The 17611-nt window shown below is 45.3% G+C and overlaps 1 protein-coding gene across 1 annotated transcript in view; it reads left to right on the top strand.

The window, feature by feature from the left end:
• The first annotated feature begins 2122 nt into the window (after positions 1-2122).
• Positions 2123-17611, top strand: part of LOC135913958 (voltage-dependent calcium channel subunit alpha-2/delta-1-like) — a 154910-nt gene continuing 139421 nt past the window's right edge. The window contains exon 1 of the mRNA XM_070538859.1: positions 2123-2257. Coding sequence (XP_070394960.1) covers positions 2166-2257 — 92 coding nt within the window. The 5' untranslated portion in view covers positions 2123-2165. The remainder of the gene's footprint in view (positions 2258-17611) is intronic.

The following is a 17611-nucleotide window of genomic DNA, read 5'->3' on the forward strand; positions in this document are numbered from 1 at the left end:
CAATTGTTTCTGAGCAGTTCACAAGCGTTCAAATGTTCATGTTGCCGCACACACGGCGGGAACGCAGCGACCACAAACGCATACATAAGAACCACAAGAACACGATACTAAGAGGGAACTTGGGATACACGGATGAGTAAAGCTATGGAGAAAAATAAAAAAAGTATACATATATGGCTCACTTGGACAAAAACAGCGTCGTTATCAAAGTTACAACTATAAAATTTAGCCACTTTTCAAATATTCCCAATTTTTCAACAAACTGTACGTATGCGCGTGCTGCACTGTGTCGAAAGTTTTGTGGTGGCTTCTTAATATACCTTTTTAATAAATTCTTTAAATAAGAATGAAGAGGCGATATGATATGGCAATCGCAGTCCATGCGGTCAAGCCAGTAAATTTCTACCTATATGATCGGAATACTAACATGTAGAACACTTTCAATGTTACCTCATGCACACTAATTCTTATGAACAGGTGGAATGAAAATAAGTACAGATACAATATTAAAGAAAAATGAAATCCACGACGTGCCATTTTTCTAAATGGCGGGAGTTATTGACTTGTCAAGGCGTCATATATAACTCTCCCATTATATCTCACTCACTCGTCGGCCTTTCAGCGTGACAAACAGGAGATGTCGGCCAGTTCAAGGAAATGCTCCAAGGATCTGGACGATTGGCCGTTGTCTGGCCAGGTGCTACTTGAAGACCGTACCCATCGTTCGTCGACCCACAAAGCTACGAAGGCAATTTTGTCTTTCTTGAGGGCGACTGGCCTATGTGAACGCCTTTGACTCGCTCAGGCCCTCCACGTGGGTGCGTGAGCTCACCGCGGCTTTCCCCCTCCTCCCCCCTCTCTCTATCTTATCTTTCTATTCCCTCTTTCCCGTCCCCCAGAGTAGGGTAGCCAACCAGATGCACTTCTGGTTAACATCCCTTCCTTCTCTCTTTATTTTCTCCTCTTCCTCCTCCTCCTTCAGCAAGGTATAGCCTAGAAGTTCAGTGCGAGCTCCGCCAATAAAGCCACACTGCGCTTTCACGCTGTGGCTCCGCGCTTCAAGATAGTCCCCAAGAGACGACGATGTTGAAATAAGTTAGCCTCCGCCGTGACGCTGCTTGACCAGGCGAACGCAATTGATTAACGCGGCTGGCTTGTCGACCAAGACAAGTTCCCTGAGCTTCTCAGCGGTGTATTTGCCGATTCATTCGTACGTTGTCACCCACTATTTATAGGTGGTCAACAGTAACAGGTGACTTTCACTCGCGAAGTATAATTGGCAAATGCAGTAAAATGCATTGCGATTGCGCAGCGTTTCGAGGTGCTGTTCGCAAAACACGTCAATTGTACTATAGCTGGCTAACCTACTGCTGCAGCATTAAAAGTTAAGCTAACGCGTTTACCTTGGAACTCCCACTTTGCTGTCTGTTGCATGAACAGCGTAGGAATCACAAGTACGCTTATCTAAAAAATTATTTTCTTGGATTCAAAAAGAAACGTTCGATCAAGGTGACCGACAGAAACAAAACTGCGGTCAATATGTCCATCCTAATTGCGCAGACTTCTTGATTGGGGAATACTGAAAACTTTGAGAACGGCGTTTAGAAAATGACAAGGTCGCACGTGTTTAGTCTGCGAGGCTAAAACAGACTCATGCTCAACGTGGCGAAAATTGGGATTTGAGTGACCCTTTGCATAAGAACAGCTAATGAAACATAGGTATACGTTTTTCGGTTCAATACCATAGATCAGCACAGAAGGAAGCCCTGCGGCCTGATTTTATGGTTTTCTCGCGTCATAATAAAACTTATCCGCCACCGTGTAATCGGCTCGGCGGCTGTTAATGCGATTACTTCTACCATCCACATGCGCATGAAGATAAAAAAAAGTGCGGTAACGGGACCGAGGTTAACGATTTCTTTAGTTGGCGCCTTGCCTTTGTTTCCTTTGACTCGAGCCTGGTTAGTGCTCACATCTGGCGGCGATATCGAGAAGCAGCTTCGCGCCCAGCAGAAAAAAAAGAACACGTCCGCTAGCGCCACGGCGCCGTCGCGGCCGGAGCGGGTGGCCGGCCTGCTGCTCGCGCGTCGAGAAGCCTGGCGTCGAGAGTGCGAGGTGCGCGCGCCTGGTGCCGAGAGTAAAAAGCGGCCGTCTGGTATGGCGAGATGGCGAGTCTCTCTGGACGACGGTTTGTTCTCTGGGCGATTTTCTGGAGCACGTCGACTCTGGCCGACTTGGATTTCCCCAAAAAAGATTTGTAAGTACACAGTACTCAACCTGTCCGCTTTTTGAAAAGCCTGTTACGCGCGCATTGTGACGCATTCTCGTTTGTGCGGGGCGAAAGCTAGCACCTTTCGGTGCGTAGAGGTTGGGTTCCCGTTCGTACGCCGTAAGTTTCCGCGCGGTACGGGCAGGCGAGCCGAATCCCGTACGGTGGCGCTGTTGATACCGCGAAGTTCCAAACGCGTTATCGTCGAGGAAGACTCGAGAAATCACGAGATGGTAGGTGTGACAGTCCGCCTCGGAAAGAGCTTGTTCGTTTATTGTGTGTATTTTCGAAAGTGAGCTGCCAGACGTGAAGCGAAACGAGATAGGATCCACGAACCGGCAAATTCGGGAAATTTTGCATGTGCTAGTCACCTGCTACGATCCGTAACATTTGTTGTTTGTCGCTGCTAAACGCGTTTCGATGCCTTGGCAGATTCCCCGCAAAACTAAATGCAAAGATCTATTGCAATTGTTCGGAAACAATACGTCAGTGAAAGCGCTATCTCTAAATATGAAGCGAATTGGCATCCTTGAAGGCACCGATGATTCCTTTGAGCATGAGCCGTCACCTTCTTCGAAAGCATTATTCAGACTACAGTGCCTTAAGTTTTGCGTTCGCAGTAGATGAGTATGAAAATTGTGCTTCTTCGTTAGGCTGAAGGGGCGCGAAAAAACCGAAATCCCCATTAGGAATTGCGTCCTGTAAGGCGTGCTGCGCTGCAAGCACTTCCTTAGTGAGGGAAAGACAACTTACGTTGTGATACGGTGTTTGGGATGCTGGACTGATTCAGTGATGACAATCGTCTGGAAGAGTCTATGACGTGAGCAAAACAAAAGGGGAAAGTGAATAAACTCAGGCAGAAAAATGACATATGTGAACGAAAACAGAGTCAATATGTAAAATGCAGTCACAAATGGGATCTGGTTTTGCAGAAAACATCGGCTAGTTTTCCGGGTTAGAACGGGTGACCAGAATTCTTATTGAACAACGCTTGAAAATTGTCGGCAGTTTTTCAGTGCAATAAATGATTCCTGTGTCTGGTACGCTTTCTCTTTTGTATAACACGGTATTTTGCGGGCTTCAATGGTCAAAAGCAGCAGAACTAGACTGTGAAAACTGGTTTAGACGCGCTGTTTTCTTTTTTTCTTGCGGCGAGCTCATTGAGTTGTAGCGATTCGCAGGGAGTAGATGAGTTTGGAGTACCTTCAATACACTTATCTGCACGTATATGATTCTAGAACGTTTCCAGTTCAATAAAATATAACTCACCAACAAAGCAGTGCTGTCAGCATGTGCTATGTTGACCGAACATGGAAGTGTCGCTATTGCCTTTCGAACATCGGTCTTTTACATCCGTGAGAACGTCTGGTGACTTCACATCTAATTATTAGCGGGGCGTTTGTGATTGTCTTACCTAAATGGACTTGCTCATCCAAGGTTCTTTCTTTTATTTCAATATATTGCCCAGGTGAACACGTAACTACGTCTGTGCGCACGCCTGTATTCGCATGGCATATCCAATGAAACGGGAGTGGGGGATGATCTGAAGCCAGGAACTATATGATGTGAACTTTGTATGAAGGCTTCCTAGCATGGAGGACGGCTGCGCTCAGGTAGCGACATCGAAGCACACCTGAGGACGAAGCATAATCGCGGCACGTCATATATACGCGTTTCTGATGTCTTCGTAGCATGGAATGTGCTCTACGTACTTGCTCCTTTTTCATTGTAGACGAATGCAGGCAAGTTGGTTTTGGTGTTGTGCTTGCTTCTCATCTATAACTCTTACTCTTATTTAACGATTTTGCACCAGCTGTTAAATGAACAGATATATAGGACCTCTCATTGCTGCTAAATGAAACTTAACGTCTAAAACACTTCGGGCCTTACGGCCCACGACAAGTAGTCGATATAGCTGATGTAAGTGGCCTTTTTCAGCGCTTGTTGAAGACACTTACACCCGTCAGTAGAAACGGCGGCGTTCTGTGTATATATATATATATATATATATATATATATATATATATATATATATATATATATATATATATATATATATATATATATATATATATATATATATATATATATATATATATATATATATATATATATATCATGTGTTCCTGGAAACCACACTGTGATAAACATTGTAGTCTCAATGACGTTATCGGCACGTCATCATGTTAGACGCAGGCTCAGTAAGCGAAGAACGCGAATAATCGCTTTACATAAATACGAGGGAAAAATGAAACAAAAATTATTTTCTCCATCTGACAACCGTGTTTCACAGAAGAGCCATACCTTGAATTTGAAGCAGGTCAATGGGGCCTTATTTGCAGTGCTCGTACGTACAGCCCACATTGACCTTGTCCCAGGCAGAAAGCTGCGAAAAGCAATCGTGGATAAGTGCGTCAGGAATGGTGCGAAATAGCTCAAGTATTAGTAAGTTTCAATTCCAAGCTAGGCGCAGGTTACAATCGAGCGTCAGAACCCGAATCACGCGGTTATGGTACGCAGTGGTGAATGTGGACCGCAAACGTACACTGCAGCCCATTGGGATGTAAGGCGCGTTCGAAGTTCTGCCGAATATAAATCAGACAAGAAACAATCCGAAAGGAAAGACAAAGAAAACATTTTCTGAAAAAGCAACGTCCTCAACAGCGTCCGTTGGATATCGAGAGAAAGGCACAAATCACTTGCTGAGTTTACGAGAATCCGGACATTCCCTTTCTGAATAATCACTTTTAGGAACCCTGTTGCAATTTCAGAATTTAGAGCAGCAACTGCTAAATGCACATGATTATGCCACAAATACCCAAGGAAATACTAGATGGGCATCTACTGACTGGCTTCGCATCAACTGTTGCAAGGCATATCTTGCAACAGTTGCCAAACGCAAATAACTAGCATGCTTATTTTTTACTCCTATTTGTGCGTAACGCGGTTTTACTGACGTAAGCCCCCGCTGATCATTAGTTGCCGAAGAAAAAAAGAAGACGCTAATGACTAAAGAATTAATTCGTTTCAGTTGAGATGTGTCAAGGCTCAATATTTTCTTGCTTTGATCCCACTGGTTGTTTTTATAGACAGAGATGTCCCTTTGGAAGGCAGTAAAAAAAAAAAAATTGGAGCGCACCTAAGCATTTCTTATGAGTTGTGAATACGAAAGCATTAATGTCCAATTGAACGCCGCTGAGCGATCCTTCGAGTTATGAACTTCTCACGGGCAAGCGAGCGCGTTGAGAAGCTTGGCCCACGCCTCCTAGACAGCACAAGGCCGCTGCACTTAGGTCAGTGACGTCATGCTACCTTACCCGACTGCCACCTCATGGGGACTGCGATCTCATGGAATCTAATGTGTCGACTTCCGAGTAAGCCGCGGTGATTTTGACGTCACCGTTTTCGTCACGCCAGGCTTAGCCGCTCAAATTTCGGTCCAAGTAGCATGACGTCATAAAGCAGAGTACGCAGGGCTGCTCTCTGGGAGGCGCTCGTTTTGACCCGTGGGTAAGACACTCGGCTTCTCAGCGTGGGGTCGAAGAGTTCGAAACTCACTACCGCCAACGTATTTATTTTTCGAATTTATTCTGTTCGTTTTATACATTAATTTCTTTATAGCGATTACCAATGCGAAGTTAGAACGTAGGCGAAAGCTTGCGCGGACAAGGTACGCGCGAAAAACACAGGCTTGCGGGAGCGAGGTTGACGTGGCGTCGCCTCGATGCCCTCTCCCCTTACGCGAAACCTATTGTGGCAGCAGGTGTCCCCTTTCGCCCGTTCTGCTCCGTCGAGGCGCGCACGTGACGCAGCGTAGCAGCCAATGGGAATTTAGGTGCCGTTTCGCTGCTACAGACGCCGGCTTCTTCACTCAATCTGCCATGTGATGCTTTCGCATCAACATGCCAACGTACAACGGAAACACAATGCGAAATGAAACTTGTAATAAACACGCGGAAATTACAAAAATTGTGCTAAAAAGTGGTTTGCCTAGCATGCAAACATTATTGTACTCGACGTGCCTGACAATGCAATTAATGTGGTGGTTGGCCTGTGCCGGAGGAGACAGCGCTGGTATCTCACGCTGAATGTTTTCCGCGTACTCAGTTTGACAACTGCTCGTGAATTCCCCTATCTATCACTTCTTCACAAGAAACGCGCTTCGTTGCTGAAGTTTACGAATACATGTTTAAAACGTCACTTACTTTACCGCAACTTACGCCAGAGACGAGAAAGCAGGTGAAAGCACAGTACTGTCATATTTCGCTTGTGTAATTGACTGCCATAATTACAATTCTTCTACCGTAGTTTCGTTCCCTTTAAAAACAGCCCTCTCAGTATTTATCGAAACAAAAAAAGTCGAAACACTTTCAAATGGTGCATCCTGTATCTTATGTGTTTTACATTTTTGTGCTAATGTTGAGGCGGGAAATTTCAGCTTCTGCATTGAAAACGCATGGCCCAAGCATCCTTGAGTGGACGACGTTTTGCATTGGAGTTTCCTCGCTGAAAATCATTTGACACTGTTGCTTGTACGCACTTCCGTCACTCTTGGTAGCACAAAACATTTCACACACACACACACACAGCTTATTTTAACCGGATACGGTGTATGTGACCAGCTTCTTGACCCTTGTCACGCTCCTATATATATATATATATATATATATATATATATATATATATATATATATATATATATATATATATATATATATATATATATATATATATATATATATATATATATATATATATATACATAAACATCAGCTCAATAAGTGAAAGGGGCTACGTAAACTCTCTGTCAAATATCACCCATGTGACACCTGTTTATAAGGTTTCTTGGATGGTCGAATGGCGAGGAGACGAGAGCGCGGCATGAAAGTGAGTGATGTCAAAGGAGTCTAGCAAGCTATATATGTAGAAATAAGTTTTCAAAATAGGCTATCGAAAAAAAAAGAATTAAAAAGGAGGATGCAATAAAAAAACAAAGAATAACCGCGCTTGCGGAGTCAGCTTACGAAGCCGACCTGCGCCTTTGTCCGAGAGCACGCCTTTGACTGGAATGTCCCCCTCACGCGTCGTCTTTGATTACGGGGGACGTCTCTTCGTTGAAAGTGACCAGAGCTTCCACTTCTGAAGTCATGCTTCCAATTGGGGTTTGGGGAGGAGCGGCTGTCTTTCATAAGCGTATGGGCGTATATACTGGAGAGTCACGTTTCACGGGCTCGCGCGCGAGGACCATATAGTAGTGTATTTTGCAGCTTCAGTTGGGGTAAGGTTCGGCGACTTTAGGCCACAATGAAAAGGCATAAGTGAGAAAAGCCCGCAGCGGCTGCGTAAAGCTGAGAGAATGGGCAACGATTCTTGGTTTTTAAAGTGAGGTGAGGGAAACAGAAACACAAGTGGTCTGTGTTTTCTACGCCTAACATTTCAAGTCGTGGCCCTAGTGGATATTATTTTGTTACATCAGAACTTCATTGAGGTTAACTTGATATAAATGCTTAGAGAAAATTTCTTGCTCCACGAGCTGCGGTCCGCACTGAGGGAATTTTCTATGCCGGCGTGAAGGGTGTCTTAGGTGTGGTAAAATAAGTGATGGTGTTAATGCCTCTGTTTTCTACGGCGAAGCTAACCCGCACTCCATTTCAAGCACATCATTTCAGTGTTGTGGGTTCTAAACAAATACGACTCGTTGAGCATGGCCGTTAAACAAACGTCGCGCTGGATGGGCAAATGATGACAAGTAAGCTGCAAGGAAGGAAGGAAAAAATGAAGAAGGAAAGGCAGGGAGGTTAACCAGTTTAGCTCAACCGCTTTGCTAGCCTACAACTATGCATTATTGTCAATCAAGTTGTCGAGCACCAGCATAGCAGGCAGGCAGGCAGGCAGGCAGGCAGGCCAGGGCCACCTCTCGTTCTTGCAGCGTTAGTCGATGAGACAAGCAGGCGCTGACCTGACGCGCGTGTTTGGCCCGAATTCGCTAGATTGCGCGGCGCGTTTACCGTATAGCTGCCCTTGGTGATAGCGTGTTCTTAATTAACGCTCTGTGCTTATCTCAGCACACATATAAATTGTCCCAGATAACTATTGCTAAATTTGCATGCATCTGACAACATACATCTGGCATGCGCGTTCAGTATTGGTTGCGGGAAGCAAAATTACGCAGAAGACTGAAAAATGGAAAATAAATGTTCTAAGAGCACTGCGGTGCAGTATTACGCAACCTGACGGTTATAATAATGGTATTGTTTGGTTTCGCTACTTACTCTTGCCTCGTCATTGATCACTAGTTATCGGCTCTGTCGTCTTCAGATGTGCTAAAGGTATGCAATTTTCCTTTGTTAAGTAATCAAGTGCATCTCTTTTTGAGGAGGACACAGAAAAATTTTGTTCAAGATATGCAATATGCGTTGATTTATATTGTGAACCGGTTCGTGACCATTGCTTTGGTAATAAATGTTTTCCATACGAGTAAAGAATTTAGTGCTTCAATATGAGCCATTACATATCGTTATCAAGCTAAACTCTTACCGTTCATTATACGCAGTCATGAGAGATGCTTGTTGGTTACGGGTAATTTAGCAAGGACAGTAGAAGTAGAATACTACATCATGTTTGTAGCCCATGCGCCCAAAACCAATCTACTTCTTAGGTCGCATTGCACTTGCACTGAATGAGCATCAAAACGAGTTAGGATGAATTAGCTACAAAGCATAAGCTATTGCTGTTACATGCAGGATATTCACAAGTGTTTTGCATCACAATACAGTGATGCAACTACAGTGGAACTCAGACGTTCAGGAACAATCAATGTGAAAATAAAATTAACGTTCCTGTTTCCACTTGCTATTGCAAGTGTTAATTGTTTTACTAATGTTTTCTTCTCTTTAAGAAAGCGCAATCGTGAGTCGTAACAGTAATTGCAATCAGGCATAGTTCTTGGTGGCGTTAAGTGAGCCGACATAAGTAAAAAACTGGCGTTGATCTGACTGAAGCCAGGAGTACTTTTTCGCGCACTCAATATATACCCGTTGGAAACCAGCTCTCGTATACAAGACAAAAAGCTCTATCGAGTGCCATATGTGCCACATACCAAATATTCATATATAAGAAGACATATAAAGTAAGTTTGTCCGTATGACATAACTGGATATGTGGAATATGTGTCATATGAGATATTCAAATAGGGAAGTCTTTCAGAAAAACGGATACTTCTCAAAGAGGAAAGTTATTTATAGACATTTTCGCTAATGCTCTCTCCACGTTATACCGCTATAGATAACTTACTCAGGAAGTTCGATAGCGAGGTTGGTGACAAGGGTTTCACCTAAAACGGGGTTCTGGAAATTTGGGGGGCTGATAGAATATGAAGTCCTTCCTCCCGTGCAGGGTAGCCAACCGGAACTGCCTCTGGTTAACCTCCTTGCCTTTCTATGTATCCTTCTCTCTCTCTCTCTCTCTCTCTAACAGTTCAGGTGATGCTGTACGTTTAAGAATACGAGACGCGAATGGTGATATCTGAGTGACGTGACTTCGCCGACGACCGCCGTGTTTTAACGCTACGTTAAAAAAACTTTTAGCATCGATGCCCGTCGGTATTCGCATCGCAGACATGTAGCCATCACATCCCATAATTTTCGATGCTGGGAAAGAATGGTCTTGAGAAACGCTTTATTTGCAGCAAGAGAGAGCGAGATAGAGAAACAGAAAACGAAACAAAAGAAAGATATGGACATCATGGACAGGAGGTTGCGAAAGCGAGACGTTGGGAAAGGCACTATTCACACAGCGGCGAGAAGAACTCACGCAAACACGTAGGCGTACAGAAACAAATCTGCCTCTCCAGCGCAGTGCATCGCGAAAGCGGCGGCGAGCGCACAAACCGAGTTGCGAGAAACGCTCTTTCCTGTTCTGTCGTTATTTTTTTTTTCGTTTTGCTTTCCTGGCGTTGTTTCGCATCTCTCACGCGCAAACAAAGCCCACATTTAGACGCGCGAACTTTATTCGGCGTCCCGTAGGGAAAGGCAGCAACGGGCCTACGTTCGGTGTCAAAAGCAGCGGAGACACTCGAAACATAACCGTCATCTCGGTGGACGCTTTGCTGGATGCAACTTAAAAAAAGAAAAAAAAAGAACGGACACTAAAATGAACGTCGAAGGAAAAGCGACGGGACATTCGCTCGATGAAAGTACGGGTGTGGGTGGAAGCGGATATACGGTGGGCGTTTTCTTGTCGCTCAGAATAGAAACAAAAGAAACGGAACGAAAAAGGAAATAGAAAAAAATTACAATAACAAGTCTGTTTTTAAATTTAGCTCATGGATGCGCGGGTTTCCGGAAGGCCTTACTTTTAGCATCCATCTTGCAGATGAAAGCAAAATAATAAAGAAAGAAGGAAACCGAGAGCTTTTGCGAGACACGGTAGAGTAAACGAGTACACGATTTTCGGGTGAAATGGAAGACGGCAATGGTGACAGGTGCCACCGCACTCGGTCGTTTCGTTTGCTTTGCTCGTTTTATTATTATTATTATTTTTCGCTGACGGACGCCTCGTTCGTCCACTTCTGGGTCGTTGGTTCCTCTCTGTTTGCACCTGTCGCAACAACAGCCAAGAACAAAAGCATAAAACAAAGGGGGCGTCTTAAGTCTTGGTAAGCGGGAATTAAAAAAAGAAAGATACGTGTTTTCATCGGTCGAAGCAAGTGTGCGGAGATACACGACCGACAGCTAACAAAATAAACATCGCAATAACGCTGCCGGGGGATCAATTACGACGGGCACGCGGTGAAGTGCGAGGCCACTGGGGGCGAGTGTTCTTGTGGGAGACGTACAATCAACGTGAGGCGACTGGGGCGCGGGCGAATATAATCGACAAGCGCGAAACAGACGATGCGTTGCCGGACGTTTGCGCGATCGAAACGAAGAATTGCGGGGACGACAGCGAAAGGGCGCAACGGAAGCGCGCGTCTGGAGGTGCAGCTGTGCGCTGTAAAACGAGTGTCCCGTTTCAACGCACTTGCCGCAAGGCGGGGAAAACGCTGAAGACAGGACGATTTGATAAGTTCCCGCTTAATGGCGTTCGTTGAGAACTGTACCGAGACCCCAATTCGTTCGTAACATGGCGGCAAGGAGAAATGACAGATGACAGTCTTGTTTCTAAAGGCACACGCACGCACGCACGCACGCACACGCGCACACGCAAGCACGCACACACACACACGCACACACACACACACACACACACACACACACACACGCACGCACGCACACGCGCACACGCAAGCACGCACACACACGCACGCACGCACGCACACACACACACACACACACACACACACACACACACACACGCGCACGCACACGCGCGCACACGCAAGCACGCACACACACGCACGCACACACACACACACACACACACATACACACACACACACACGCACACACACACAAACACGCACACGCACACACACACACACACACACACACACACACGCACACGCACACGCACACACACACGCACACACACACACACACACACACGCACACGCACACGCACACGCACACGCACACGCACACGCACACACACACGCACACGCACACGCACACACACACACACACACACACACACACACACACACACACACACACACACGAAAGCGTACTTGTTTGCTGCCGAAAATAGCAACTTAAGGGGCAGGGACACTTTCGATTAAAAAAGAAGAAAGAAAATGAGGAAAAGGAAAAGCGCACACAGCTTATGGATACAAACTAGGGGCCGAATCCACTAAGTTCCTCGTTCGTAAGAGCCGTTTGCCGTTGGTAAGCGGCTTACACTGATAATAAATATGGCATAAGGATTTGCTGCCATGGACGGGTGCGTAATAACAGTTCCAACATGATATTTACGCGGTCTCCCGCATTTAATTGATTCTTACTGCTTGAATATCACTGCTTATCATGATCAAACAGGTGGCGCTTGAATTTTGCAAAAGGGACAGCGTATTGCAACTCTTCGGTATTTTCCTTATCATATTAGTTATTTTGGCGGAACTTGCTTTTTGTTTGCTTTTTGCTTATATATGAAAGTTTTCCCTGCAGCGTAAATCGTGTGACGCGTGCATGCTATATGCACGTGTATTATTTGTTATGTTCTGCAGTTGCAGTTTACGGCGGGTATATCGACGCATGGTTTGCAGAAACCACACGTGCTTTCGGCGCGGTGCGCGTGGTGCGGCTTGCACCGTCATCGTCAGAGATAGATGGGCTCATGTGGTTTGCCGCTTGCGCGCCGCATTCATCATTTCAATCGGTCGACTTGCGTTCATTCGTTTCATTCAATTCATTCATTCTGCCAACTCGCTGGAAGCCGCGACAGTGTCCGGCGCGGGTGTACCAAGCGCGTTTGGCCGCTTGACTCCCACACGAGTGCGGTGAGGCCAAATCGGACGTGCGCGCCTGTAAACGGCCCCCGATGACTGGACGGCACGCAGTACACGTTCACTTATGCTTGGGCCTCGCGCTCCGCTGTTCGCGTTTGATTTGACGCCGACAGTGTGGTCGTCAGAGTGTAAGAATGGTCTACAATACTTAGTGGACCTTAACGGTAGCCTGATTTTCATTCGATTCTTACGGAAAGCTCAAGGGCTCGTTGTCCTAATGAGACGGGAAGACCCCTGACAAGCGCACTTGCCTGATTAAAATGGGATACGTGACGCGAAAAACTGATAAGAAAGAAAAAATACGACCGGTCGGTTGAAGGGACGGTAAACTTCGTGTTATTCTTACGGGATAAGAAATTGTCCGGATTTGGCAGGCACGTTACATACGTGACCTTTATCTGCCCTAAGAAAGAAAAAAAACATGTTCGGACGAACATGGCTGATCTGCATAACCGCATTTGTGCGACATTCGGACCACGTTGCTGGGGGAGATATATAGCCCATTGATTAATTTGTTTTAGCCTGTTTCCATGGAGATGAAGTTGAAGAAACGCATACCAGCAGGGCTGTTTGGTGCGGGATATCGAACGTGAATAATTACTGGGGACTCGAGAGAAAGCGACGGGGACATATGCAGATGTTCTAGGTCCTCCTTTTTTTTTCAATATACCGTGACTGAAAGTTTAGCAGATCGGCCTGCCCCATTCGTTTCTCTCGATCGACTCATTTATTATTTAATTAATTAACGAATTATTTGCAGTAATCATTTATTCGTTCACCCATTCTTTTTTTACCTCATTTGTTTGTTTTGACGATATCAGAAACAGTTCACACCTCTGATACCAGATCTTCGAGATTGGAGACGTGCGCAGCTTTCGTGTGCCGTCTTTTCACTACGCCAGGATTAGAATTATAGAAGATCTCTGTCCCATTCACTCATACTGATTGATTGATTGATTGATTGATTGATTGATCGATTTTCCTTCCTTCCTTCCTTTTTTGTTCATTGGTTTAATGATACGGGAAACAGTTTAAACCTCCGATACCAGCCTTTTTTCCACAGGGGTAAATTGCTTTATTATTAAAATAATGCTCAAGAGCCACGCTAAAACAGTTTAGTGTGGCAAAGTGCGAGAATAAAGAAATGTTATTTGCAATCAGTTGGCGGACAAGAATCTATCGCCGGTAGAGAAACCGAAGTCGGAACGTTTATCTTGTTTTCAACTCATGGCCGAAAGCTCAGGGCCGATCAGTCGGTGTGACGTAAAGCTTTATGTTATATCGTGTTTCAGCCATTTTAGAACGGGAGATGTTTTCGAAACATGATATGCTGAATCTTTCGTTCTTTCAGAATGCGCTTGGACCCTTTGCCGACAAACGATTAATGCGACCGGTGTAGCGGTTGAGAAAAACTGGCCCCGTCGGGGCGAACTTTTGTTTTTGCAGATTTACTGGCTTACGGCTCCTGTCGCGGAGAGATTGGCGGCCTTGCTTTTACGGAAGCAATATTTACTTATACAGCTCAACATAATACTCTGTTATGGTGCCGCATTAAACACCAGTCGACGTGATAAAGAATGATACCACAGACATCAATAATTATAAAACAAAACAAAAACACAGCACAAAAAAGAAACGTGCCCACACATCAATAATTCTCTTAGACGGTGCTTTCTGCAAACATTGAAGCAGCTGGAATTGACTTAGGAAGATGCGGGATTCGCACTTGAGACGATATCTTACACGTGAGACGAACGAAAACTATAAACATGACGCGACTCTCATTTAAAAATTTTCGAAAAGGGAGATAGATGGATGATATGTGACAGGCAAGGGTAATAAGCCGACGACTAACATCCGGTGTCCCACCCTATACACTGCACGGGAAAGGAGTAAGGGGAGGCAGTAATGGGATATTTGAGATCCATCAACATAGGTACATCGACATAGCTACATCGACATAGGATCAAGTAAATTTTCCTTTAGTAAACAAGTTGTCATCAATGAGCATCAAGTTCGACCTACAGAAGAGATAGCTTAGGTACCGTCTAACCTCATGTGCGTCTAATGCAGTGATTTCACTTGCCGACCACAATCACCATACATAGGTGATTACTTTGGTGTTGCGCTGCTAAGCACGAGGTCACGGGATCGAATACCGGCCATGGCGGCCACATTTCGATGGGGGGCAAAATGCAAAAAATGCAAAAAACAAAGAAACCCGCGCACTTAAATTTAGGCGCACGTTAAAGAACTCTAGGTGGTAAAAATATAATCCGCCAGTCCTCTATACTACGGCTTGCCTCACACTGAAATCGTGGTTTTTGGCGCGTAAAACCCCACAATTTAAATTTAAAATGCCACGTGTGTTGCAATGCTGCGCGTGAGGGTGACGCCGCAACTGCGTGCGCGCGATTTCGAAGTTCAGAGCTTCTAGCATTTGTCGGTTCTCTCTTGTTACGCACCGCGATATGCCCGTTACACAGAGAATGTTTGCATAAGGAAATATTGGGGGAAGCGAGCGATCGGAATTTGAGCCAGGCACGTGTGCATCTTACGTGGCTCCCTTCTTTTCTGTGCACTTAAGGAGAAACGCTGAGCGAAGGCGGTGTCTTCAAAACAGCGAGATGACATTTCGCTGTGCAAGCGACTCCGCGTCCGCACCAATTTAGATGGCGGTTTCTTCTTACAAACGACTATATGTCAGATGGCCTCTTTTTTTGTTTCCAGCGATACGTGTTCATGCTGTGAAACTGAAAGGGCAAAGAAGCGGGTATCGATGGCGAAATTTGCAGGAGTCGTACTGCGTGCTACCTGAAAAGAGAAAAACCCAATTTTGTCCGCTACGACCGAACGCGCCTTTCAGAGTGATTACAAAAAGAAAGCGGGTCGCGTGGCGGTTATGCAACCTACTCTTTCGCCGCCGTCTTTCGCAGAAGGCGCGGGTGGCAAGCATTCGTCGAAGGAAATTACGACCCCATCGCAAACAAAAGAAACACAAGGGCAGCAACGCAAATAACTAGCAGATATTTTAGCGTACGAAGGAATCAATTAGAGTGAAATAAGTTGAATATCTTCAAGATCGTTTGAAAGAAGTATAAGGTTGGTGCATTCCAGCGGTGCTAACGTATGGTGACATGCGTTAACACGACGATGACAAGAAAACGTGATAGGATAGCAAGGACCAACGAGCTTTAGAACACGAAATGGTTGGCGTAAAGTTTAAGCGACAAGTGAAAGACAGTGTCGATTAGAGAGCAAGTGGTTGTGTAGCTGGTACTCTAGTTGAGACGAAGAGGGACACGTCGGATACGTGTCGGAGCCAAACCAAACGATGTCGTGCATTGCTTGGAGCAGATAACTAACTGGTAGTCTACTAAGGTGATAGAATGTTAGTCAAGGAACGCAAGACGCAGTAAAGGAAATATAAAATTGAGGGGTGTGATGTGTTCTAACAATTTTGTAGGTATGAGATCGAGCCTGCTGACGTGGTAGAAGGGTAACTGGAGATCGCGGAGACCGCCTTTGTTCTGCAGTGAACGTGAAATAGAATGATGGTAATGAAGACGACGACGTAGAAAATTGTGATGGTGATAATTATGAATAACTGAAATGAACAGGGCCCGACGGTATCAAGAAACAGGTATGAGACACAGTCTAACGGCGGGCATCTAGTTGACCAAAATCAAATGCCAAGGAGCACCTCAAGCGGTACTATATATCGTATTGGTTCCTCATGCCCGTTAAGTTAGCTTAAAATGCGTGGGATGTTAACTATGTTGCTATAAGGGGTCTGTACGGAGAGCAGACAAAACTTGTGGGGCTGTTTCTTGTTTGCTTACATTAGTGCTTGTGCCTGAAAGTTTTTGAGTCACAAGGATAGCGAAGCATTATATTGGGTCTAATTCATGCACGACACAATGAAAAAATATCAAGCTAACCTTTTCAATTCTTGTTTACCAGAGTGAACCAGTGCATTGGTTGGCATGGTGAACTTGCTCTAGCCACGTGTTTTACAGTGGTTTCAAGGAGAACAGCACGTACAATTTGACGGTTGTATCAAAGCCTTGCTGTAACTAGCCCCATAACGACGTCATAATTCTGCTCAGCAAAAGCAGTTGAGTGTGTCCTATAAGATAATAAATATAATACGTCACACAAAGGTACTTCCGCCGTTTCTAGCCGCCATCTTTGTCTAAAATGCGATTATTATTATAATTTTTTTGCTCGATAACCTGAGACCTTACATAAGACCAAAGCTGCAATACTTACGGCGGAGTTAGCGTCAACAGATTGCCCCTGATTACACAAAGCTGCCGTTTATTGATTTCTGTCCCACCTCTTACTAACGCTTCCCTATAGTATCGGCCAGAAATTTACGACATAACGGCGGGCAGTTTCTGTTACACCTTACGAGAGTGCGCACTTTTGAGACGCGATGGTAAGGGCTGCATCACGTTCATTAATCTCGCTTTGACCGTACAAGTCAGTGTCGGTGACCTTTAACGAGCTGCCGCTAATTATGCACGCAGCGTGTCGCCAGCGAAGCACGCGTCCACTACTGCCCTTCAAGTACACGGCGACACGGCGCCGGGGCTCGGAACGGGGTCGCCGTATTTGCATATTGAGCACGCTCCGCTCGCTCTGGAGTGCCGGTCAAACACGCAGGTTCAAACCCTTTATCCAGGTTGTAGGCTCTCGGGGATCTTAATGACATCAATAGCTCTGCTCAGTGCTATACAGTGGCCTGTTGTATAGCGTCTCTCTTACTGCGATAGCATTATAGGAGGACCTCACAGACTTTGTAAGTGACTCGTCTGACGAAAAACGTGTACCGATCCCGAAGGCAGTGCAATTTATGGCACAGCGTCCCAAAGCACTTAACTGTCACGAGGAAA

This window comes from Dermacentor albipictus, chromosome 5 (genome assembly GCF_038994185.2).
Source record: "Dermacentor albipictus isolate Rhodes 1998 colony chromosome 5, USDA_Dalb.pri_finalv2, whole genome shotgun sequence".
In the NCBI taxonomy this organism is placed as follows: Eukaryota; Metazoa; Arthropoda; class Arachnida; order Ixodida; family Ixodidae; genus Dermacentor; species Dermacentor albipictus.